Source organism: Tursiops truncatus, chromosome 1, assembly GCF_011762595.2.
Source record: "Tursiops truncatus isolate mTurTru1 chromosome 1, mTurTru1.mat.Y, whole genome shotgun sequence".
Taxonomy (NCBI): Eukaryota; Metazoa; Chordata; class Mammalia; order Artiodactyla; family Delphinidae; genus Tursiops; species Tursiops truncatus.
The window spans coordinates 38,773,669-38,799,865 of NC_047034.1; the positions used below are offsets into that span (position 1 = coordinate 38,773,669).

General features: G+C 44.9%; 1 protein-coding gene across 17 annotated transcripts in view; it reads left to right on the plus strand.

Moving 5' to 3' along the window:
- Nucleotides 1-26,197, plus strand: part of HHAT (hedgehog acyltransferase) — a 368,333-nt gene that overhangs the window by 182,963 nt on the left and 159,173 nt on the right. For all 17 annotated transcript variants that reach the window (XR_012331015.1, XR_012331016.1, XR_012331010.1 and 14 more), the window contains one exon: nt 19,358-19,393. Coding sequence is in view for 12 of the 17 variants with exons in the window: in XM_073802932.1 (XP_073659033.1) it covers nt 19,358-19,393 (36 nt within the window). In the remaining 5 variants the exon portion in view is untranslated. The remainder of the gene's footprint in view (nt 1-19,357; nt 19,394-26,197) is intronic.

Genomic DNA, 26,197 nt, shown 5'->3' on the forward strand with positions numbered 1-26,197 from the left:
CCACCTCCTCCGTTCCCTCACTGGGGCCAGGCTGGGATCTTTGGCAGAAGACGAATCTCTGGCCAGTCATTCCTTTGCTTGTGATGGCTGCCTAGTGCCCTTAGGGTTAACTGCAAACTCTGATGTGCGAGCTTGTTGGGAGAGGCGGTGTGAAGGCCGAGCTCACTGCTGTGGGTTTGCAGCCACACCTCCCGGGTTAGGAGTTGCCTGTGCCGCTTCCTAGCTGAGAACCCTTAGGCAAACTATTTACCTTTCTGGGCTTCAGCTGCCTCAACTGTAAAACAGATGATAGTAATAATAGAATCCTTTAGGGTTGTTGTGAGGATTAAATGAGTTCTAACACATGCCAAACACCCCATAAACATTCACTCTTATGCTGATTGCTGCCTAAGGCAACTTCATGTGCCCAAAGCACAGCGAAGCCCAAACAAACCGAAAAGGTAGAGTTTGGAGCAGAGAAAGGTTTATTGCAGGGCCGTGCAAGGATACAGGTGGCTCATGCCCCCCAAGGAAACCCAGCTCCCCGAAGGGGTTCAGCAAAGCATTTTTAAAGGCCAGGTGGATGGGGGTGGGTCGCAGGGTATGTGATCAGCTTGTGCACAATTCTCTGATTGGTTGATGGTGAGGTAACAGGGCCATGTCACAGGGGTTAACATTTTCAGTCCTTAGGCTCCAGGAGGCCTGAGGGCTGTGTGCTCATGGTCATCAGGTAGTTAACATCTTACATTGTTGGGGTTTTCACATCTGTGAAACAGCTCAGGAAATGTGCATCAGATACTGTTATCTAGGTACTTCAGAGAGGAGCGAAAGCAGAGGAGATGAGGGGAGGGGGCTGTCCCTGGAAGGACCCGTAGGGTCCTGCTTGGTTACATGATTATTTATATTTTGTTGTCATTTTGCCTCTGCCCCTCAGTCGTATCAACTGTTTGCAATACCTTCCCCACCTCCATTCACCTAATGGGACATATTTCCTCTGGTCTCTATTTCTATAAGCCGATTCCTTTGATTGGAATGTCACCACACACACACACACACACACACACACACACACGCACTCTTACACATCTATGTACATCCTCTCCATTCACCTACTACATCCTCTGGCTAACTCTTCAACCTCCAAAGCTCAGCTCAGTCAAGTCTCCTTTCCTCTGATTGGCCTACCCACGTGTCATTGTCTGCATCTTCTAGGCTCCCATTGCTCCAGTTCTTGCTTTAATCCTACCACTTATCACATGATAGAATGACGGCCTATTCACGTGTAGGTCTTTCCTCACTGCTTTTATACTTGTGAAAGAGGGATTATATCTTGGTCATTTCTGTATACTCACTATCTATGCACTGTGTGCTTGTGCTCTTGGAGAGACAGCAGAGAGTGGTGGCTTGAAGCAAGATCTTAGTTCCCTGGCCAGCAATTGAACCTGGGTATCCTGGGTGAAAAATCAGGAATGCTAACCGCTAATCCACCAGGGGCTAGGGGCTAGAGGCTAGAGGCAAAGTTGCCCTGGATCTTGCCCCATTTGAAAAATGAATTTCTCGAGGAGGCAAAAACTGTAAAAACAGGTACAAAGTTTATTATTAGAGACACAGCACAACATGTGGGAGAGCACACAGAGAAACAGTTTGTTTATTTAAGACAGAGGCAAGGCAGAAATACACACTGGGAGAGAAAGGGTGTGTGCATCCTCCCTAATGAGGAGTAGGGCAGTAAAGAGGTAGTTAAATCATTTATATAGGGCAGTTCTTCCAGGTCTTTGTTTACTTTTGGCCAGTTCTTACTTCTTTTCCCACACCTGACCTGTCCTAGGACCCTCCCCCATATGTGTGCACATCTTTTTGCGAAGATGGAGTCCAGCGCAGAGGCCTATGGGGAGGTTGACACCACCTATAATGGGGTGGCGCCCCCTCCCTTTTTGACCCCCGTGGAACTTTTCTGCACATTTGTAGTTGGGGAGGTCTCCTTAACCTCAGGAGTGGGCATCTTATCTCTTTACTCCAGCAGAGCTCAGCTCCTCCCATTAACTTTGTCCTTGGAGCGTCCAGGGAAAACGAAGCTCCACTTTTACTCCACTTGACAGACACCAGCTGTTGGATATGCTAAGTTTGAAACTTCTTTCAGACTTCCGACTAGATATGTTTAAAAAACACAGGGAGATGTGTGGGTCTGGAGGATAAGAGGGAGGTCTGGGTCGGAAATACCAATTTGGGAGTTTTGGGCATACAGATAGCATTTAAAATTTGGATCTAGGATGGCGGGACTGCCAAAACAATGAATATATGGGGACGAGAAGAGGACCGAGGACCAGTGAGCCAAGGCTCTCTGACTTGACAGGTTGGAGGTCGGCAAAGGCATCTGAGAAGGAACAGCCAGTGAGTTGTGAGGAAAACCAGCAGAGTGTGAAATGAAGGGCAGGGGAGATATTTATATGATAGATTACAAACAATATCAATATACCTCATATGTAACAGTTAAGATGAATATGTAATAAATACTTCATATAAATATATCTTTATATAAATACAAATAGATTAGAAAGTATATGTAATGGATTACATCTGGGGGAATAACCAGGAATCAGAACACCTGGGTGTTGGGCTCAGTTCTCCTGTTCTTAGTATTTTGACTCCAGACAATTTAAATAGCTATTTTGAGCAACATTTTTTTACTCATCTGGAAAGTGGGGATTTTAATCCTGGTTTTACTGTCAGAGTTATTGTGAGAATCAGTTGAAATAATTGATATAGATATGGTTTGGTAGCACGCACTCCCTCTCTCATATCTATATTCTCTGTCTCTATCCATATACACACATGTATATATGCATGTATACTTATATGTGAATATATGCATTTATGGGATTCCAGATATTTGTCTCATGAATCACTCAGGTTTATGACCTATTAGTGGGTCATAATCATTTTCGTGGGTTGCAGACAGCGGTTTGAAAAATAGAATGGAAAGCATCACTGTGAATTGCTCAGAGTAAAGGTAAGTCAGATTTCTTGAAAGTCTCTGTTTCAGTTATATACCTGTAGTAGTTATCTCTTCCTATGTAACAAATCACCCCAAAACTTAGCAGTTTAAAACAACAAGCATTTATTATTTCTGAGGGTCCGCGGCTGCCCAGCTGGATGGTTTGACTCAGGTTGAAGACAAGCTGTCCTCCAGGGCTGTGGTCATCGGGAGACTTGACTGGGCTGGAGGAACCACTTGCAACCACTCTTGTGCCCATTGGCTGGAGGCTCAGCTCCTGGTCTTGTGGGTCTTTCCTTAGGGCTACTCATGACATCGTAGCTGGCTTCCCCCAGGGCACATGACCTGAGAGAGAGAGCAAGAGAGCATCTCCAAGACAGAAGCCACAGTCTTGTTTATAACCTCCTCTCATCACTTCTGCCATGATTCTCTTCTATTCCGTTAGTCACACAGACCAATCCCGGCACAGTGGGGAGTGTACAAGGCTGTGATGCCAGGAGGCAAGGGCCGTTGAGGACCACATTGGAGCCTGGCTACCACAACCTCCCTAGATATTTGTGAATACTGGGTTGAGATATAAACTACATTTCTTAATGTGGGTCATGTGAAAAAATGTTTAAGAAACACTGCTCTACGATGTCTCATACTGTGTGCCATTGGACAGAGGTGTACATTAGCTGGCAGAAGCCCGTTTAAGAGGCTCCGCTCTTTTATACCCATGGTTAGTTACCAGTGACTTTCAGATCATGAATATGAACACCAGTGATTTTTACAATGAAACAATACAACTGAAGTCTTAAATGGGCTGTGTGGGTCTGTTTATCCTTAAATAAAATGAGCCTGTGCTTGTGTCGTTTCCTAGTCCCCCATCTGATTTCTGTAGTGCTGCATCACTTACCCATCTGGTCATCTGCCAACACATCTGCTGTTTGTGGGTTCTCACTTCAAATCTGTGGCCATATTTTATGCCAACTGTGTGACTTGTTTCATGTATCTTGTGGAATATGATATCTGGGTTTGTGATAGTAATTATACTTTCTGCTTTTTTTTTTTTTTTCTGTTTGCTTATTGGCCTGTGGGTGTAGTCTGAGTAATGAGCTTGTGGGAAATTTTACCTGTAGATAAAGGGGTTTACCTGTAGATAAAGATGTAGGTTTATAATTAAACTTTTATGTTTTGTGAAGAAGGCTTATTACATACATAATAATGTACCCTATTTAAAGGACTCTTATAGAATATTTATAGCTGTGACTTTTAATATAGCTTAATATACCCTGCTGTGAAAAGCAAACCTGTTTTAGCTTTCCTAGCCGATTTTTTAAAAAAACGCTAAGTGACTGAAAAAGAACAAATGATCTTTGAAGCACTAAGAGACTCTAAGCAGGCTAGGAAGTCTCTAGTTAAACAGTTAAGAGACCAGTGGAAAGCACAACACTAAGTAAAAAATTATGGCCATTGGCTTTGTTTTTTTGTTTTTTTTTTTGCGGTAACACGGGCCTCTCACTGTTGTGGCCTCTCCCGGTGCGGAGCACAGGCTCCGGACGCGCAGGCTCAGCGGCTATGGCTCACAGGCCCAGCCGCTCCGCAGCATGTGGGATCCTCCCGGACCGGGGCACGAACCCGTGTCCCCTCCATCGGCAGGCGGACTCTCAACCACTGCGCCACCAGGGAAGCCCTCCTGGCCCTTGGCTTTTAACATAAAACTGTGGGAGTTTCAAAATGGAGTAGATTCTTAGGGGTAAAAGGAGTGCTACCAATTGATTGGAAAGCAGCTGTTTTACAAGAAGCCTTGTGGTTTGCTGTTTACTGTTTGTGCTTCAAAATGCTTGTACTGCTTCCCAGCCCTGCAACCATAGGTTTTTTCTGACTTGTTGAGATCTTGTGACTGAGGGCTTTTCTCCATCACAAGTTGCAGGGGAGGATCAGAGGAGGACTGTTATTCTCAGCAGGCTCCCAGGGACAGAGGCCCATTTGGTTCTCAAAGAGGAGCTCTCCTAGCAATCTGGGCTTACTGTATTTTTTATTTGTGTATTAGTTACCTCCCTAACCAGTAAACTCTTACAAGGAGAGACTGCCCTCAGCACCTGCCAGTAACTGGCCCAGGGCAGGGAATAGACACATATTTGTTGAAGGGAGGAAGAAAATTCCTTATTCTGTTGAATGGGTTTATGTTTAGAAGAACAAGGTTTGTGGTACAGTATGCATATGATGCTACTTTTTCTCAGTGTTTCTATTAAGTGTAGTAAAATTTAATTTTCCCTGAAATATGTGAACTTTAAAATGTTGAAGACTATTTACAATATCATTTTTCTTTCTTGAAGTGAGATCTTTTTTTCCTTTGAAGCCTATCTCATTTTCGGTAACATTCAATGGGAGAAGGGCTTAATTTTCATAACGCAGACGTGGCCCACTGACAGTGTGAGTGAGCAGGTCGAGGACTGCTGAGCTAAAGAACTGAATGTCTCTTGAGGTTCAAAGCTGTGTACATCCCTGAAGGCCAGAGTCCTTGTAGACCAGGCAGCATCATCCGTCAGCTGTATGAGATGCCTTCCTCTCTATCCATGTTACTGAACCAAACTTGGGTACTCTCCCCCCATGCGCAGTAAAGCCAATCTACTGACATTGGGTTGTGGTGAAGGAAAGTGCAGCGCGTATTGTAAGGTGCCAGACAAGGAGTCCTGGAAAGCTAATGCTCGAAAAGACCAAACTCCGCGATGGGTTTCAGCAAAGCATTTTTAAAGGCAAGGTGAGGGAGGGTATTTCTAGGTCATGTGATCAACTCATGTCCAATTCTCTGATTGGTTGATGGTTAGGTAACAGGGTGGTGTCACAGGGGTTAACATTATCCATCTTTAGGCTCTAGTAGGCCTGGAGACTATGTGCTCATGGTCATCAAGTAGTTAACTTCATTTGGTGGGGTTTTTCTGCATCTGTAAAATAACCCAAGAAATGTGCATCAGATACTGTTATCTAGGTACTTCAGAGAGGAGCGAAAGCAGAGGATACGAGGGGAGGGCTGTCCCTGGAAGGCCCCGTAGGGTCCTGCTTGGTTACATCCAGAACACGGAACAAAGGACCACTAATGAGGCTGACGTAGGCTTGGCCCACTGACCTGGCTTTGGCATTATAACTATGAAAATCAAAAGCAAATGTCTGCATGATGGTTTGTGAAAAGTCAAGAGATTTTTGTGTGTATTAGCTCTCTGCCTTGCTGTCTCTTGATTTTTCCTCGCTGGCTGTGCTGGGCTGATCAGTCCCATGCAGTATGTCCTGTCTGGTTTGCATAAGACCATCTGTGTCATGCTGCTTTAAGCCTCAGGTCTTGCACCGTGATACAGCCCTGCAAAGTTCCATCCTCATTTGTGCCCCTCTGCTCCCTGCTCCCCATTCCCCATACCTGTATCTGCTTTATTGCAATGTGAGTTATTTTCCCTTTGACAAAGGTTGCTTTGTAACCTCTTCTATTTTTTTCTTCTGAATTTCTATAAAGAGAATTTGATAGAAAGTTACAGAAGGAAAGATAGTCATATTCACCTTGATTAGCTGGAGCCATCTAGGTAAAAGAGATGCCTAAGGAGAGACTAAGAAATTTTGCTAGTAATTAGCATAGCAGAGGCCGCAAAGACTTGGAGACCCATTGTTTTAAAACCCTGGAACTCTGCTTACATCTTGGACAGTCAAGTAGGGAATAAATAGCAAAGGGGCATTCTTATCAAGGCTCCCATATATAATTAGTATGAAAATAAAACTGAAGAGGGAAAGGGTACAAATTAGTGAGAATTGACACTAATATCAAATTTATTTATAAAATGTATTATCAAGTATCATTTTTATATATAATGATATATATAATATATATATTTCATTTTTTTTGAAATTCCAATTATGATAATGAATCTTTTGTTTCAGTGTAAAAAAAGAGGAAGAACCTGTGTCCCTCACTCCAGTTAAACATACTTGAGTCTTATTTCTGTCTTTTCAAACCTATTGGCCTTAGATTATTAATAGTGGCAGAACCAAATGTTTGACTGTCCCAAGGAGTGAAACTGGATCATTGATGATCATGTGATGCAATTCTTCAGACCATAATGAACGGCTTCATGAGACACATGGCATGAGGGATCACTCATGGTAATGTTGTATGCACGAGAGAAATGCTGTATGGTGGAACAGGATTTTAATCAGATGACTGATTGTAAATATACATGTACAGGGAAGACTTTTCAACTTTTAAGACTGTGTTAACATTTGCTCTGTGTTGAATTCCTGTATTTTGGTGGCATTTGGGGGATAAGTATTGACTTGTTTAATTGCCTAGTTCCCAATCCCAACCTTCTGAGGCCTGACCTACTTTGTCGAGGTTCCCGAAACACTGAGTATCTTGGGTCCAGTTTACTTTATAAACAGAAGCTGAGGCCCATGTCTCTATATATCTTCCCTGATGGGGGAATGAAAGGCGAAGATCAGATGTTCTCATTTTCTATTTGGAGATAATTCGGTAGTCAGATTGTCAAGGGCAACCTGGGCACAAAGATCAGCAGGGCCGTATCAGCAATTCCATGGGGGTATGTTTTCTCTCCTTTTATCTTGTTGCTTCTGGTTGCCTTCTGGGCATCATCACTGCAAGTGCTGCTTGGGAGAGAGAAGAGTACATCTATCACCATCTCCTATGGCTCTGGAGCCAGCTCTCCTCCTACTCAGCAATATTTTAGATTCCAGCCCATAGTGATGTTCTGTGGGGGTCCTAGTAACTGGCTTCCAGGGGGAGGAGCCTAAGCACCGTGGAATTGACATGCTGCCTAGATGGCACTTCCCACCCCAGATGGGCCAACTTCTATTTATCCTACAAACCCCAGCTAGAACATTACCTCCTCTGGGAAGCCCTTACTGAATGCCTCCCCTGCTGTTATAATGTTAATACCTGTTTCGTGAGCAGCTGGACACTGTGTTTGTTTTTTGGGGGGTCTTTTGGTTTGTTTGATTTTTTTTTTTTTTTTTTTTGTGGTACGCGGGCCTCTCACTGTTGTGGCCTCTCCCATTGCGGAGCACAGGCTCCAGACACGCAGGCTCAGCGGCCATGGCTCACAGGCCCAGCCGCTCCGCGGCATGTGGGATCTTCCTGGACCGGGGCATGAACCCGCGTCCCCTGCATCGGCAGGTGGACTCTCAACCACTGCGCCACCAGGGAAGCCCAGTTTGTTTGATTTTTTACAAGACCCTGTCCATCCCATCAGTAGGTGCTTTAATTTTATTAATGTGAGGGGACCCCCTCTACCATAGTCCTACCTCAGCAATTAATATCCCCTATTACTATGTTTCAGGTGTCCAAACCCAGTGTATTCTTCTTAAGAATAAAAAAAAAAATCTTTCCTAGTCCAGAAATTACAAACACAATCTTTTGATAAGCATATCTCATTTGATTTATAATATATGTCACTTTAAAAGCCCTGAATTTTTTTTTCCCATCTTGCCCCTAGGTTTTTCTGACCATTTTCTTTCTTTCTTTTTTTTTTTTAGATTCCATATATATGTGTTAGCATACGGTATTTGTTTTTTTCTTTCTGACTTACTTCACTCTGTATGACAGTCTCTAGGTCCATCCACCTCACTACAAATAACTCAGTTTCGTTCCTTTTTATGGCTGAGTAATATTCCATTGTATATATGTGCCACATCTTCTTTATCCATTCATCTGTTGATGGGCACTTACGTTGCTTCCATGTCCTAAAGCCCTGAATTTTTAATGAGGAGATCTGAGTTCAAGTTGAAGTTGGGTTCCTTATTAACTATATGATTGTAGGCAAATCATTTAACCTTCATTCACGCATTTATTCATTCATTCACATATTTATTGAGCCTGTGGGCCAGTCCCTGTTAGGCACCCTGCATTGGCTTCCTTAGCTAGCAAATGGGCATAATATACGCGCCCTAATTTTCCTTACAGTTTTGTTAAGAACGTTTGTGACAGTGCTTTGTAAATGTAAAACTCTATTGAGACATTATTATGATTTTAATGGACAAGGACTTGTGCATTAGGAATAGAATAGAACAAAGAAGCAGAGAATTGCTTCTTTAGTAGAATTTGTTGTAGCCACATCAGAAAAGTGTTATGGACATATCAAAGTGCAACATCTGGGGTGGATCAGCCTTAATTCTTTTTTTTTTCTTCCTTGCTATCTCTACATTTGAAATATAATCCTGAGAACAAGAATCCCATTGGCTTAGCCTCGGTGCCTTTCCTATCCTCCTCAGGAAGGCAGAAACAGGAACTGACTGTCTCGCTAGAACTGGACACAGTGGGTGAGAGGGAGGTCCCCAGAAGGATGTCAGACTTCCCCCAAAATAAACAAGCAAGCAAACAGAAGCAGCAAATGTCTACCACGTAACTCTTATCCATTTTTCTCTCAACGGATAACTTTGTCTCATACTCTGTTAAAAGACCTCCCTCTACTAATTCTGCTGGCTTCTGCACCCATCCCTTGGCACAATGGAAAATTTCCCCCTAGATGAACAAAAAAAAACACCTCTCATCCTTCTGAAGCTACGACCCTCCCTTCTCCCCTTTAGGACCACACTGTATACCCAACCTGGGAGTTATTTATACCCACTGTCCCTGCTTCCTCTCCTTCCCATTCACTCTTCACTCTGGCCTGGCTTCCATTTCAGCCACTCAGTGAGACTGCACTGGTCCAAGCTGCCAGTGACCTTTCATGTTGGCCAGTATGTCTAGTGGATAGTTTTACATGAAGAAATGAAAAGCAAGACGAACTTAGATCACCATGCACAAAAGTTAACTTCAGATAGCTTAGCGACTTAAACATAAGAGCAAAACTTAAAGCTTTTAGAAGAAAACATAGGAGAAATATCTCCAAGACTGTGGGTTAGGCAAAGATGTCTTAGCCATGACACTGAAAGCATGATCCATAAAAGAAAAGTTGATAAGTTGGACATTTAAAAATTCAAAATTTTTGCACTTCAAAAGACAATTTTAAGAAAATAAAAAGACAAGCTACAGACTGCGAGAATATATTTCAAGTCACACATTGGATAAAGGACCTGTTTCTAGAATGTACACAAGCGTAGGAACTTAGCTTTCTTGTTCACTGTTGTATTCTAAGCATCTATTGCAGTGCATGACATTTGGAAGGGGCTCCATAAATATTTGTGGGATAAATGAATGAATATAAGTAGCACTAGTGCAGTTTGGAGAAGAGTTTTTAGGAACATAATAAAGACTGAGGAGGAGAGAAAATAATCTCGAACATTTGTAGAATGCACTTGTACCCACTACATTTATTCCTTTCTGGCACTGTAGGTATCATCATCTCCATGCCACAGTGAAGGAAACTGAGACATGCAAGGATGATTTATTTTTTTGCCTGAGATCAAATACTATGAAGTGGGAGAGCCAGAGAGCAGACCTTGAATTTCTAATTCCACATAAGGAAACATGGGATGTGGTTTCCACTGTAGTTTAGGATAGCTCTTCACTCCCAAGCCACTTATGCCTGGCCCTGTGCCTTCTCTTCTTGTCTTTCTCCGACAGTATGAGATGTCCAGATCTCTAGGCTTTGGGATTATTTTCTCAGAATTTGCTCCCTGATAATCTGATGGCAGACACACTTGTCTGATGAAGTGAAGAGCTGTCATGTGAAAACCTGGCACTAGCTTTCACTATGTTTGTTTTTGAAAATTTGTCCTCCCAGGGCTACAATTCTCATTTTCTACCTTCCTGTCAAACTGTATTTCACCAAACATGTTTTGGCTGCCAACTGGGATCTGACTGGCCTAACTTCACTTTCACTTTTCCCTGTTTTCCCCACATCACTTTCTGTTCGTGACTGTGCAGGCTCTAATCTCAAATTGATAGGCAGGTTAGATCCAGACTGGACCAGACTGTGGAAAAGCATAAGAAAGTGAGGGAATGGCATGCTGCAGACTCTATACACGGACTTTTACAGGTGGTGATGGAGATGGTGTGACATGATGTCAGTTATTACATGATGTCAACAGGAAGCCTGTTCTAAGTAACAATATTATGTCCTGAGCATTCTCAGAAAATAAAGACGCTGATTGAGGCCGAGAGGAGGGCGCTATTGTGACACTTTGAATAAATTAGAACTGGGGTCTAGGGGACCTGGACTGTTAAGCCTCAGCTCTGCTGCTCGTTGTGTTTCAAATTATTTCATCTTCCTTATCCTTTCTTTCCTAAACTGCCAAGTGAGGAGGTTAGAGCTGATAAACTTTAAGGTCTTTTTCACTCTTTGAAATTAAGTTAGGTAGCCCAACCAGAACTAATCAGGACTTCTTGAGTCTGGGTGTAAACTTTATTCTCCTAGTGATTTGATTTCGTTTTGACCTCCAGCCCTCTAAGTCAGTCTTCAAACTTCCCAGGTAGGAATGTGAGAGCTAAACTTTGGCAGCCCACTCGTGGGATAAACAGGTCTGGAGATGAAAAACTGTGAGGATTGTACATTGAAGAAGGCGAGGCAAGGATTGAGATCTGAATATGGTACCTCACCAAATACTGCCCCACGTGTGTCATGCTAAGTGGCCATAACAACAGTGGTTCTAAACCAGGGGTCCCCAACCCCTGGGCCATAGACCACTACCGGTCTGTGGCCTGTTAGGAACCGGGCCTCACGGCAGGAGGTGAGCAGCGGGTAAGTGAGTGAAGCTTCATCTGTATTTACAGCCGCTCCCCATCACTCACATCACCGCCTGAGCTCCGCCTCCTGTCAGATCAGCGGCGGCATTAGATTCTCATAGGAGCGTGAACCCTACTGTGAACTGCGCATGCGAGGGATCTAGGTTCCTTATGAGAATCTAATGCCTGATGATCTGAGGGGGAGCTGAGGCGGTGATGCTAGCACTGGGGAACGGCTGCAAATACAGATTATCATCAGCAGAGAGGTTTGACTGCACAGAAACCATAATAAATCAGTTGCTTGCAGACTCATATCAAAACCCTATCAGTGGGCTTCCCTGGTGGCGCAGTGGTTGAGAGTCCGCCTGCTGATGCAGGGGACACGGGTTCGTGCTCCGGTCCGGGAGGATCCCACATGCCGCGGAGCGGCTGGGCCCGTGAGCCATGGCCGCTGGACCTGCGCGTCCGGAGCCTGTGCTCCGCGACGGGAGAGGCCACAACAGTGAGAGGCCCGCATACCGCAAAAACAAAAACAAAACAAAAAGATAAAACCCTGTCAGTGAGTGGCAAGTGACAACAAACTCAGGGCTCCCACTGATTCTGCATTATGGTGAGTTGTGTAATTATTTCATTATATATTACAAGGTAATAACAATAGAAATAAAGTGCACAGTAAATGTAATGCGCTCGAATCATCCTGAAACCATCCCCCACCCCAGCCCCGGTCCGTGGAAAAATTGTCTTCCACAAAACCGGTCCCTGGTGCCAAAAAGGTTGGGGACCGCTGTTCTAAACCATACCTCACTGATTGTATGAGATTTGCAGCTTCTGGCCACAGTTCATTGCTTTTTTTTTTTTTTTTAAACTCTAGCTCCCAACCAGCCAAGATCAGCCTGGGAGAGAGGACCAGGACCCCAAAAGGCAGGCAGCCTGGCAGAGCAGAACAGATCCTGGATCTAAGTGTGGGCTCTGGTCTGAGCTCTGCCATGGACATGCTGTGTTGGCCTGACCCTTCCTTTTCTCAGAGGGGGTTCTCTGTGCTCTGTGAGTAACTGTAAGTGCACACCACTCTGGCAGGTGGTACGACCCTAATTTTGATGCACTGTGAGGCCCCAACAGGAACAGCAGTCAGAATTGTAATAAATAAACCGTCAGGGTTGCAATGGAAGCATTAGCCCAGGCACAGTCTACTAATTTGCTCATGGTTATCAGACACGAGCTCCTGCTATGGAAGTGAGGCTTCATACTTAGAGATGCTTCCTGAAAGTGACTGAAACAGGGAGTCGGAAGCCTGAGGCTAGGTGGCAGCTTTAAGTTTATCCATTCTGGTTTTCTGTCTGATGGTTCAGTCTCCTCTAAACACCCTTTTAACCCATGCTTGAACTCGTCTTGTGATGGGAAATTCACTGCCTTGTTAGGATACTGCAGCTTGTTCCAAATTTCCCTCTCCTCTGTCGAACTGTTGCTGCTATCAGGTGATGTTCAGACAACAAAAATGTCCATGTCACACGTGCACACAGAAGATTTCCCATCTTTATTTTCCTTAAGGAACCGGGAATAATATGCACAGGACCGCTGCTGCTTATGTCTCCTCATAAGGATATCTTGGTTTACTGTGAGCTGGTAGCCGTGAGAAATTACTTTCTTAAAAGGTGATCAGAATAATGGTGCTATAGTTTGGTAGGTATCTTATTTCAGGAGAGAAGCCTCATTTCTATCTGTGGGTATTAATGTTATGTATTTACATATAGTAACGGATGTGTTAAATGATTACGTTTGAGCATCTGCTATCTGCAGTGTACTATGCTAAGTGTCAGAGCAGGCGGGGGCGTTGGTGCCTTCTGACAGCACATCAGTCATACGTTGATTTGTTACCCATCTGGGTTCTTGGACTCTTTAATCAATAGAAATTGATAAGAGGCCAGACGAGAAATTCAGGCAGGGCTTTATTGGGACTCCTGCTGCAGCACGAGGGGGCGAACACAAGTAACAGGTTCCCTTGCTCGTGCCTGAGGAGGAGCCAGCTGGTCCCTTAAATGGGGTTAGGGTTGGGGCGGACTGGTGGGTTGGGCTGGAGGAGTGGCTTGGGTGACCCCTTGTGGTGCTCTGTGAGTGTGGGCGGGGAGGGGATGGTGCGCAGTGCCCTGCTTTTGCTCCATGCACCTCAGAAGTGGCCGTTGGGTTTTGGCCTTTTTGTATCTTGTTCATAATTTGCCCCAGCTGTGTGCATGCATGCATTTATTTTTAGTCCCTTATAGTTTCTTTGTATTCTGTTGCTCAAGGAGACGTTTGTCCAGGTACAAGCGTTGCAGCAAAGAGTCCCGGGTCCCAGGTCCCAACCTGTCTCAGATTCACCCAATAGATACTTACTGAGAATCTACTTGGTGACTGCCTTTGGTTCTTGCCCTTAAGGAGTTTGCAGTTCACCGAGGGAGACAGCGTTTGATATCGATGGCACTGTATTGAATTATTATTGACTTTCCAACCTCTTTACTAGGCTCTGCTCTCCTTGAAGCTGGGGGGTTATGTGCCATGCATTTCTGAATCCCCACCACCTGGCACATTGTAGGCACAAGGTAAATATTTGTTAAATGGGTCAGTAGCTAAATGCATGAAGGGAAAAACACAGACTTTGGCATCTGGTGCTCTGAGCTAGGTCTTGACTCAGCAATTTGCCAGCTAGGTGGCTGGGGATAAGGCCATGCAGCGTTATGAAACAGGGGCCTATTTTGCAGGGTGGTTGCGAGGATTAAAAGAAAGAATACACAGATTGCCTAGCAGTGCCTGGCATACAAATCTAAAATCAAAAATAGTATTCTCTTCCTACTCTAGCTCCCTTAAGGCACCTTTTCCATCTATCCAGGAAAACCAAGGAGAACATATTTCTAGAGTTCACTGGTTTGCTTGTGTTTTGAAATTAAAGACAAAGCCCCACAGGTGAGACCCCACCCCGAACCCTTTGGAAGGAGCCCAAATCAGCTTTTCCATTGTATAGAGGAAACCCAGGGTGCCACTTGAGGAAGATGAAGTTCTGGAGATGGATGGTGGCGACAGTTTTACAACAATGTGAATGTACTTAATGCCACTGAACTATACACTTAAAAATGGTTAAAATGGTAAATTTTATGTGATGTATACTTCACCACAATACATTAATACAACAAAAAAAGAAAAAAATATTGCTATGACTTATAGCTCTCCCAACAGGTGGGCCATTTTTAAGTGTAAGTAATCCCAGGCCATTCTCATTCCCTTAATCTGCATGTGGGTCACCAAGCGTTATTGAGGTGGTAATTCCCTAAGAAGCCAAGACTTTGAGGCTGCTTGGTTTGAAATTGAGTGATAAGAGGCACTCGCACCTATTTTGCAGGTTATGTTTCCCTTTATTTGCTCCACCCTGCATGAGTGTGTCAACAAGTCTTTTTGACTCCACACAAAATCCTGTTGGAATCCGTCCCTGTCTCTCCTCTCTTGTTTCCAGTATTTCCATCTGGGGGCTGAGCCCCCATCATCTCTCACCTGGACTGCAATGGCTGTTTAAGTGGTCTCCCTGCCCTCCGGCTTCTCTTACCATCCATTCTCTTCAGGACACCCAGAGTGTTCTTTTTAATATGCAAACCAAAGCATACCACAGCTCTACCGCTGGAAGAATGAAATTTAAATAAAGGAAAAAATACCACTCCTCTGTTCCTATCAATGTTAAATTAAAACCCAAACTCCTTATCATGCATGCACAGTCCTTTCAGATCTGGTCCCTGCCCCCCTCTCCCAACCTCTGCTGTCCCCGTCTCCCCTCGCTCACCATTCTCCAGTCACGCTGGCCTTCTTTCTCCATCTCTCACCTGCCCCATTCCTTCCCAACCTGGGCCCTTTCTCTGGATGTCCTACTGCCTGGAAATCTAGATCCTCGGATCTTTGCATAGCTGGCTCTTTCTGACCATACAGATCTCAACCCAAATGTCACCACCTCAGAGAAGCCTTCCCAGAGTGCCTGTGTGGCCTGTCCCTCTGTGCTGTCACTGTGTGTGCATTCTCTGCCCTCTGACGTTATCTTCTGTATGTAAGTGCTTATTTGTTGTTTACCTCTTCCACCTAGAATGTGAGTGCCATGAGAAGTAGGTGCCTTGTTATGTTACCCTCCACTGCATCCCCAGGGCTAGACCAATGCCTGGCCCATAGAAGGCCCAGATGGAATATCTATCGAATGAATGAATACCAGATGAATTAATGCCGTAAAGGAGTAAGATATGTTTACCTATGAAATAGTTCTGTTTTTGTCCTCTTACATTTTTCCTGTCACGTTTTCTGATGCAAATCCCCATCCCACCCTCACCTCGACCATCTCCATTCTACTTGTTTCCAGGTAATTATTAACCCTTTATAGCAGGAGTCCCCAATCCCCGGGCCTCGGGCCAGTAGCAGCCCACGGCCTGTTAGGAGCCTGGCTGCACAGCAGGAGGTGAGCGGCTGGGGAGCGAGCGAAGCTTCGCCAGCCACTCCCCGTCGCTCCCCATCGCTCGCATTACCGCCTGAACCGTTCTGCCCCCCCACCTGCTCCCCGGTCCGTGGGAAAATTGTCTTCCACGAAACTGGTCCTTGGTGCCAAAAAGGTCGGGGACCCCTTCTTTATACTGTTCTCTTGACAGCTTGCCTGTCACAAGGATGCTGAAAGTCCTCCGCTTGTCCCAGCCTCAAATTCCATCCGCCACCAGTCACACGTGTATGAGAGGAAACAGTCTGAAACACAAGCTGTGTCACAGCCCCTCACTTCTGTACATTTAGACCCTGACTTTTAGGGCCGCCATAGCTGCAGGTGAAGCTGGGTGTGCACTGGTGTGTATTGGTATGCCAGTATGAGATGCTGGTCAGGAGCGGGGCAGGCAGGGTGAGGCTCCCCGTGACCCCAGCCCTCACCCCTGCGCTCAGCTTCAAGGCTCTTTGTGGGACACTGATCCTCCGGCTCGCCTGCCTGTGCCCTGAGCTTGGTGCTCGCCCCTCAGAGTTCCAGCCCCGCTGCCCCCTTCTCCAGGGCTCAGGCCCTGCCCGTGCCCTGGATTAATGGCCTCCCTTTCTGGGCTGCATTGTAAGACAACTTATGTCCTTCTTTTTATTTATTTATTTATTTTTGCGGCACGTGGGCCTCTCACTGTTGTGGCCTCTCCCGTTGCAGAGCACAGGCTCCGGACGTGCAGGCCCAGCAGCCATGGCTCACGGGCCCAGCCGCTCCGCGGCATGCGGGATCCTCCCGGACCGGGGCACGAACTCGTGCCCCCTGGATCGGCAGGCAGACTCTCAACCACTGCGCCACCAGGGAAGCCCCATATGTCCTTCTTTTTAATGTGTCTTGCTTCTCCTGCTGAGTTATCAGGAATGGGGCTGCCATTAAAACAACTCTTAAAAACTGGAGGAAAGGAGACTACTGTTTATTGAGTACACGTGGTGGACCAAGCGCTGTGCTAAGCCCCGTATCTCTATTTTCTCACTTAATTCTCATAACCTCCCTACGAGTAAGGGGTCTCCATTTTTCCCAGTGGGGAAGCTGGAGCCCAGAGAATCGACACAGCTTTCCAGAGCCTGGCTGACTCTAAGACCCGAGGAGGTAGGTGGCGCCTGCAGAGACCGTGGGCTTGCCCGGAACAGGGGGAAGCAGAGGTCAGGTGGAGGTGGAAAGGAGCGCTGATTTAAAATCAACAGCCATTTTCAATTAGTAATAATGAGGGGCAGTGAGAGCCTGTACTTTTAGTGGGAGGAGCACATAATTCGTGGCTGTCAGGGCTCAGTTTGACTCCCAGCTCTGCCCTCTCCTAGCTGTGAGCTCTGTGCCAGTTACTTAGCCTCTGCACTCTAGTTCCTTCACCGATAAATGGGGATGCCAGTACCTACCTCGCCGGCAACCAGGTACGTGTGTGAGTACTGAACAGAGTAGTTGCTACCTTCTAGATGCTAAATGAATAACAATTTCTATGAATATCATTAGGTTTTTCATTATTGCTTGAGGGTCTTCTTCCCCTACCGCACCTCTACACTGAGGGTCTCTGTGATTCCTTTCATGTCTGTTTCATCCTCTGATTCCTGTAACAGAGTCTGTTGCTGGTGTAATTGAAAAGACTGAAATCTTTGTTTTAATCCATACATACTTCTACCGCCCATATTGCTGTTCTGGCAAACGTACAATTGCTGTCTGTCATATGAAGGTTTTACTTATGTTGCTGAGCAATGTAGCCTTGGTTTTGGTTGAGAGGAGGGACCATTTCTGTTTCTGTTTCTTTTTTTTTAAAAATCTGTGTTAAATATGAGTATAGGAATTGACCTTATCCAGGTCAATGTAAAATCAGCTGAAACAAATCAGCTACCCCTGCAGGTATATCTCCCTCTAGAGCTCTGCTCAGAGGCTTATGAGTAGATGGAATTTACGCACAATACCTTGACTTTGAGTTTCCCTGAATTATATAACTATTTCAGGTAAGTGATATAATAAATGAGGTACCTTGTATTTTGGCTTTGTTTATTCTCACCTACCCTGTGTCTATAATCTATAAACAGATGCTTGAGCGCATGAAAGAATCTTGTCATTTAAAGGTATCCCACAAGGAATCTTAATATCTATAATCACCTGCTATATGTCAGGGACAGTGGGGTGCCAAGTAGGCTGAGATGTTCCAGGGAAGGGCTAGGGTGGACCCGGATGCTAGGGACAGTCAGGGCCTGCCTGGGCAGTTGGACCCCACTCTAGGGGGAATTTCTGAGTCCACTGCTCACTGCCTGTAGGGACAGAAGTCCCTCGGGCTTGCCCCAGGCTGCTTGCTAACTGGGGGGGCCAGTCCAGTGGGTGGCACATAACCACCACCATCCAGGTGTTAGGAGTAGTGATTATACCTGGTGGGCGGCACCATCGTGACTCGGGCCAGACTTTTTACTCACGGCCAGACCCAAAGGTGAGAAAAGGACACCGGCTAAGCGGGCAGAGGTTTAGGGGGAACAAGCGTGCTCATTAGGGCAACCAAGGCCGTCCCACTCATATGGACTGAGCCAGTCTGGTGGTGTCAGAGGGAGGCTGTGACTGAAGGGGTCCACTACCGCCCAGCGTTTTCTGGATGCTTGTGTGACGCCCAAGCACAATGCAGGCTCACCAGCGAGTGCATGGAACTGCCTTCTCCCTTCCCTGCTAGAGCGGACCCGGATATGGGGGGGTTGTTCTCTCCTGCGAAAAGCTCCAGGGACTATGGCCAGGAGGAGATGGAAGAACAGAGTTCACCTTCCCCCACCCCTCTTCTTCCCTCTGGCCAGTGTGGATTCATGCTTTTAAATCATAATTTATTTTTGAGTAAATGAACATCAGAGACAACTAGTGCTATAAAATGACTCCCCTTTTGGAAAAGTGGTGAAGTTCACTTTTCTGGCTTCTGTTTCGAGAGAGAGAGAGAGTTTAGGCTTGCTGAGATACTTTTGCTCTCATGAAGCAGCGGTTCTGCATCAGAATCATCTGGCGGGCTTGTTAAAGCTAATTACTGGGCCTCATCCCCAGGATTTCTGAATCAGTGTGTGAGGGTGGGGACTGAGAATTTGACCTGGGAATGCTGCTGTGGTTGCTCCAGGGGTCATGCTTCGAGAACCACTGTCATGGAGTAATCCATATATTCACCATGTTCCAAATGTGAATGATATATTTTTGGTCAAGTTCACCACTGCTGTGAATATCTTCTATTGATACGCTTGTCTTTGTCTCCCTTCAACAGGTATTTTGACGTTGGACTGCATGATTTCTTAGTTAGGTAAGCCAATCGTTTTTATTTTAGGTATCATTGGAATAGCGTGTCTATTATGGAATACTGAGATGAAAATAAAATCCTTGTGAGATATCTTGATAAATAATGGCAACCATATATTTGACAAGAAAATACCACTAGCTCTGTTTTTTGTGCCTCCCAGAATCACACAAGAATATTCTTTTTAAACAATCAAAGGAATTTATTTTTAAAGGGGTTTGTATCTGAAATGATAGTTACCCAACTATTGGGCTACTGGAAAGACAAATAGAATAGTGAAGAGGGGACTTTCCTGGTGGCTCAGTGGTTAAGAATCCGCCTGACAATGCAGGGGACATGGGTTCGATCCCTGGTCCGGGAAGATCCCACATGCCGCGGGTAGCCCCTGCTCGCCGCAACTAGAGAAAGCCCGTGCGCAGCAATGAAGACCCAATGCTGCCAAAAATAAATAATAAAGTAAATAAATAAATTTATAAAAAAAAGAAAAGTGAAGAGAGCCAGCTTGCATTCATACATTAAACAACCCTCTTGACCAATTTTCCCTCCGTTGAATTTAAGCTTTTTAAACTGAATCTACTACTTGTTTCACAATCATGAAGATACAGTCTTGTTCATCATTGAAAGAGATCGCAGTTTATATCCTAGTATATTGGTGATTTTTACCAGTGTTGGCTTATGGGGCATATTAATTCCAAATAGCTATTAAATCAAACAGAGGTTAAATGGAAATATACCAGAAGATTAACAGTGTTGGTAATAATATGCACAATATTTTTCCTGTTATAAACTTTATTGTACTTTTTAGATTTTTTATTATATTGAGTTATATTCATTATTCTAATAATGGTGGAAAGTGGTCATTAAAAATACCTATCAAAAATATATGTGGGGAGCAATAATGGTTGCTGAGGGACTATAAGCTAAGATCACAAGGAAACCAGAAATCATGTAGAGTGATTTACTTTCTGCAAATATGTAGCTCTAAATGCTAATTAATTCTGAGTCCACTAATAAACAGTATTGTAAATCACATGTGATTTCTGGGTAGACGTTACAGTAGTTCAGTTCTCCACAATGCATGGCCATCTCCCTGTGGTTAAGATGCTGTCTGAGGGGACATGTACATCTTTGGCATCACCTTGATCCTAAACCAGCAGCATTTCCTCTGTGACAGATTGCATATGGCGGTGTTCCGAGCAAAGCCATACATACCTTGTCCTTTCTCTAGGTCTTTATGCAAGGCTGTGCTTGGAAATCTCCTTGGCCTACCCCAGACCCAAGGAATCTGGATTATCCTGGCTTTCTCCAGGATATGACACACACAAGGCAGTGTGTAAACAGTTACCCTTGACACATCAAGGGTAAATGTATTTTAGTTAGGAGGGTTAAAGGGCCAGTGGTCATGGGAAAGGCAGGCATGAGAATTCTATACCTAAACCGATAAGAAAAACTGTCTGGGTGTACTTCAGGGAGTTGTTTGGATTTTTTGAGTTAATGTCTTTGGTACTTTGTATTACTCCTGTGCTACTGTTCACGTAATTACTGTGGTAGCTGCAAGTTTGTACTTCTCTTACTTTCTCTAGTAACTTTCTTGAGGCAGGGAACACGCCTCAATCATCTTTCCATAATTAAACTGGATGGAATCAACCTTCAGCAAACATTTGTGTATGGGAATGTAAATTGATACAGCCACTATGGAAAACAGTATGGAGGTTCCTTTAAAAAAAAAAAATAGAACTACCATACGACCCAGCAATCCCACGATTGGGCATATACCCAGAGAAAGCCATAATTCAAAAAAAGTCATTTACCACAATGTTCATTGCAGCTCTATTTACAATAGCCAGGACATGGAAGCAACCTAAGTGTCCATCAACAGATGAATGGATAAAGAAGATGTGGCACATATATACAATGGAATATTACTCAGCCATAAAAAGGAACGAAATTGAGTTATTTGTAGTGAGGTCGATGGACCTAGAGTCTGTCATACAGAGTGGAGCAAGTCAGAAAGAGAAAAACAAATACTGTATACTAACACATATATATGGAATCTAAAAAAAAAAAAATGGTCATGAAGAACCTAGGGGCAGGATGGGAATAAAGACACAGACCTACTAGAGAATGGACTTGAGGACATGGGGAGGGGGAAGGGTAAGCTGGGAGGAAGTGAGAGAGTGGCATGGACATATATACACCACCAAATGTAAAATAAATAGCTAGTGGGAAGCAGCCGCATAGCACAGGGAGATCAGCTCGGTGCTTTGTGACCACCTGGAGGGGTGGGATAGGGAGTGTGGGAGGGAGACGCAAGAGGGAGGAGATATGGGAATATATGTATATGTATAGCTGACTCACTTTGTTATAAAGCAGAAACTAACACACCATTGAAAAGCAATTATACTCCAATAAAGATGTTAAAAAACACAAAAAAACCCCAACCAAACAAAGAAAAAAACAATTGTGTAGAAGTGACTGAATGAGTAAATGAATGAAATGAGGCAGAAAGGACACAGAGGGTGAGGATTAAGAAGAAGCTGTTCATTTATTCAACAGATAGTTATTAAGCCTACCATGTGCCACTTCCTTGGTTACATCTGGGAATACCACGGTGAGGAAAATAGACATTTGATTTAAAGCTTTCCCTGAGCTCATCTCTTGCCAGCCTTGTGGTTTGAGCAACTTGAAGTGAGGAGGGTGGTCTGCCTCTGGGACCCCTCCTCCCTGTCCTTCTTCTGGGCTCCAACTGTGTTTCCTATGTTGGGTGCGGAGGAGGCAGAGGGAAGGGTTAAGTGCCTCTAATGTAACTGGAACAGATGCTGGGACGCCCTGGCCCTGGCAGGAGGCCCTTATGGGTGCGTGCTAGTAAGATGCTCAACTAGTCACCTTAATCGGTTGTTCTGTGAACCAAGCAGATCTGGGGCTTTTTTCTGCCCTGCTGTCTTCCTGCAGTTTTCCTTTCTTTTACTCTGGTAGGGGCAGGACAAATCAACGTGCCCACTGTTATCCACTGTGGGAGTAAAAGTCTCCCCTTCTTGCAGGCATGCCCAGTCTCTGGATGAAGTCTCTTCATCCCCTCCCCCAACATACAGCAGCACTCCCCATTAAGCCAGGAACCTAGGGGCTCGAAGGAGTCTCTTCCTCAGTCCTCTTGCCAGCTTGGGGATAGGGTGGGGCCGGGCGTGGGGTAGGGAGGTGGTTGGGGGAGCAGTCAGTTGTCCATCTCTTAGTAATCCCAGGATGGGGTGCAAACCCCTTTGTTTGCAGCTGTCTTTAGAAAATGGGTCCTTTCTGCTCCCAGTTTGGGAGGTCATGCCTGGTGGGGATTGAGCCCTGTTGATCTTTGGGCACCTTAGTGAGAACTGTTTCATCTGCATGTCGACCCCAGAAGCCAGCGGGGTTGAAGAAGGGTGTGGGCACAATGAAAGTGGGAGGTGAGGGAATGGCAACCACAACTCCTTTAAGAAGTTAAGCTGTGATAGGGAGGAAAGAAAGGCATGGCAGCTGGTGGAGAAGGTGGTTTGAGTGGGGATTTTTTTTTTTCTTTTTAATTGGAGGAGCTCTTGTATTTCGCCACCAGAAGGTCTTAAGTGCCCTTTAGACTTAGAGAAAGTGTTTTCAGTTGGGTGGAGAGAAGCAGCACACGATTGCCGGGGGAACGAAGAAGCAAAGCAGTGAATGGTGACTTAGTGACTCCAGTGGGCAATGGCGCTTTCCTGGAAGTATACCGCTGGAGAGCACCTTAGAGGTTGGAAGAATGTGGGGTCGTACTTGTGGGACCCTTCTTGTTCTGTGATGGCCGGGAGAAGAAAATATATTTCCCTTTGTAAAAGGGAATTGGCATAGTTTTTTTTTTTTAAATTAACTGCATTTATTGGCTCCAGTAAACTCTTAGCATGTACTCTGGGTTGTCCCGCTGTATTGAATGCTTAGCGTTTGCATTAAAGGTTTGCATTAATTTCAGCATGCCTGAAATTAATCAGCTGCATCTTTTACGTTGATGGAAGCAATGTCGACTTCTCTGGAATGACATCAGTTTCCACAAAGGCAAGAGCCCTATCTGTGATCTCAGCCTGGGCAACTGCAGGGAGGGACATGTTTCCTTTTAAGTTGTTGGAGTGCTTCACTGAGCTATGGGGCCGGAAGGCGCTGTCACGTTTAATGAAATGTGAGCATTTCTGATATTGGCGTTTTATGATGACTGTGGGAAAACTCAGTGTGCTCAGTCCTTCTGCATCTTACAGAAACCAAAGGGAAGACTTTCAGGAAACAGTAATCACAACTCACTTAAGAAATAGCCTCAGAAGAATATTGGCTGGAATTCTTAATGTGATGCTACAAAAGGAAAAGGAAAAAAGTGACCAATCTAGGAAAAGAGATTACAGAAGAAACCAGCGCTTTGATTTTAGATAACAGGATGGCTTGTTTAAATTTAGCTTAGTTAAGTTTTGGCAAGAAAGTAGAATTGACTAGTGATGTTCGGTTTGATTCTTGCTGACTGAGGCATATTTCATTTTACCCAGAACTGTAGCCAGCCCTACCCCTTTTATGAAAGGTATACTCTAATTGCTTTGTACCTACCTCCTTGCCCTCTTCTAAGTTCCTCAGGTTGGGGAATCGGTTTAAGTAATACAGGATGCTCTCGTGACTTTTCAAAGAAAACCTGGAGACATCCCTCTTACATGTTGTCTGAAAGATAAAATTTGTCAGTGTTTTTTTTTTTTTTAAACAATTGCTCCTACGCTTATGCATGTAAAAAACAGGAAAGTATTCACCTGTGTTTTCGTCTTTCTGTATTGTTTATATTTAGCTATTTAATCCATTTCAAATACATATTTCAAATAAGAATCTAACTTAAAAAAAAAATAGCAGGAATTCCTTGGTGGTCCAGTGGTTAAGTCTCGGTGCTTTCACTGCCGTGGGCCTGGTTTCAATCCGTGGTTGGGGAACTAAGGTCCCACAAGCCTCATGGCGCTGCCAAAAAAGAAAAGCAATTTATTCAATAAAGGTCATCACTTTCCCTTTTTATTCTAAAGTCCATGTGTGAGTGCATCAGAGCCATTACTTTTGTCCTTGGGAGACTGTTTTGATATCCTGTCAGGAGCAGAAGTGCAGTGTGGCGGTGATGCCGTGGGTACTTCTTAGGCAAACAGAAAAAGGCAGTGAGCCTCAGGCATGGCCCTAAAGCTGTTTGAGAAGCTCTCTGGAGTTAATACACTCATCAGAAGATAAATTCCTTTGCATAAGCAAACAGATTCTGCCTAGAGAATGTTCAGTATAGTGCAGATTCAATCCTGTACAAATGCTAATGTGTCCATGAAACAGCACAGCTGTGCCCTTTTGAAGCGTGATTTTGTTCTGGTGAGAGAGAAGGTAGAATGGGCCAGCTGCTCACTTCTGTAGTGTCTTTTGTTCTTCTTCTGGAGGTTGATCCTGGGATCCCACAATGGTCTGGAGGGTCTTTGAATTGTCAGAGGGCAGCACATTTCAGTGATGTGTGAATTAATGGTTCACTGAATTCTGAAATAAGCAAAACGGTTTTTAGCTTTCCCTTAGTGACAACCTGTACCTACCTGACCCATTCATAAACCCAGCCCCACAGCAGAACAGAAGCTTCATGAATCACAGGGTAGTTTTTCTCCACCTCTATTCTGAGCACCCTGAAGTTCACCACCACTTTTGCTATAGTTAACGGTGCTGATAAAGAAGTCATTTGAAATATGTCTTGGATTGTATGATGTCCAACATGTTCAAAAGAGTCCGCCTTGCATCTTTAAGAAGTCTAGTAGTCAAGGGCTTCCCTGGTGGCGCAGTGGTTGAGAGTCCGCCTGACGATCCAGGGGACACAGGTTCGTGCCCCGGTCCGGGAGGATCCCACGTGCCGCGGAGCGGCTGGGCCCGTGAGCCATGGCCGCTGAGCCTGCGCGTCCGGAGCCCGTGCTCCGCAACGGGAGGGGCCGCAACAGTGAGAGGCCTGCATACCACACACACACACAAAAAGAAGAAGTCTAGTAGTCAAAAGCGAGATTCATTTCAGGCTAAAGGTGTCCTCCTGAGAAGGAGAAGGAAGAGTGCTGGGGATAAGCCTCTCTCTTTCCTGTGTCTCCTCAGGACAGTTGAGACCTGTTTAGGCTCTGAGCTGCTCTGGAAGCGGAGATGTTGAGGAAGAATGTGGGCATTTGGTCCTGGGAGTAAGAACCAGGAAGATAATTAGCATCTGTATTCAGTCTAGTAGCTTAGAAGCAACTTAAATACATACTTGAAACCATTATGTATATATATTTTTTTTCTTTTTTTTTTTTTTTTTTTTTGCGGTACGCGGACCTCTCACTGTTGTCTCTCCCGTTGCGGAGCACAGGCTCCGGACACGCAGGCTCAGCGGCCATGGCTCACGGGCCCAGCCGCTCCACGGCATGTGGGATCTTCCCGGACCGGGGCACGAACCCGTGTCCCCTGCATCGGCAGGCGGACTCTCAGCCACTGCGCCACCAGGGAAGCCCTGTGTATATTTTTATAGACAAATATAAAAGGAGGGAAGATAAAACCAATATATATCTATTTTTCAGCACACACAGAGGTGATAACCCAGAGGCCAAATACCTGATTTGTTACATAGGATTTTGAATTTGTTATTGTGTGACTATAACACGGAAGTCAACTTTTGTTTGTCTACGTAGATAATTTTTTAATAGTGGTATAAAAAGTAAATGAGCTGATTAAAAAGCTGCCCCCGCCTGAGGGAGCCTGACCTCTGCATTTCTGCCCCGATCAGGCACTGCTGATCCCCTCTTAGTGGCAGTGGGAGGAGAG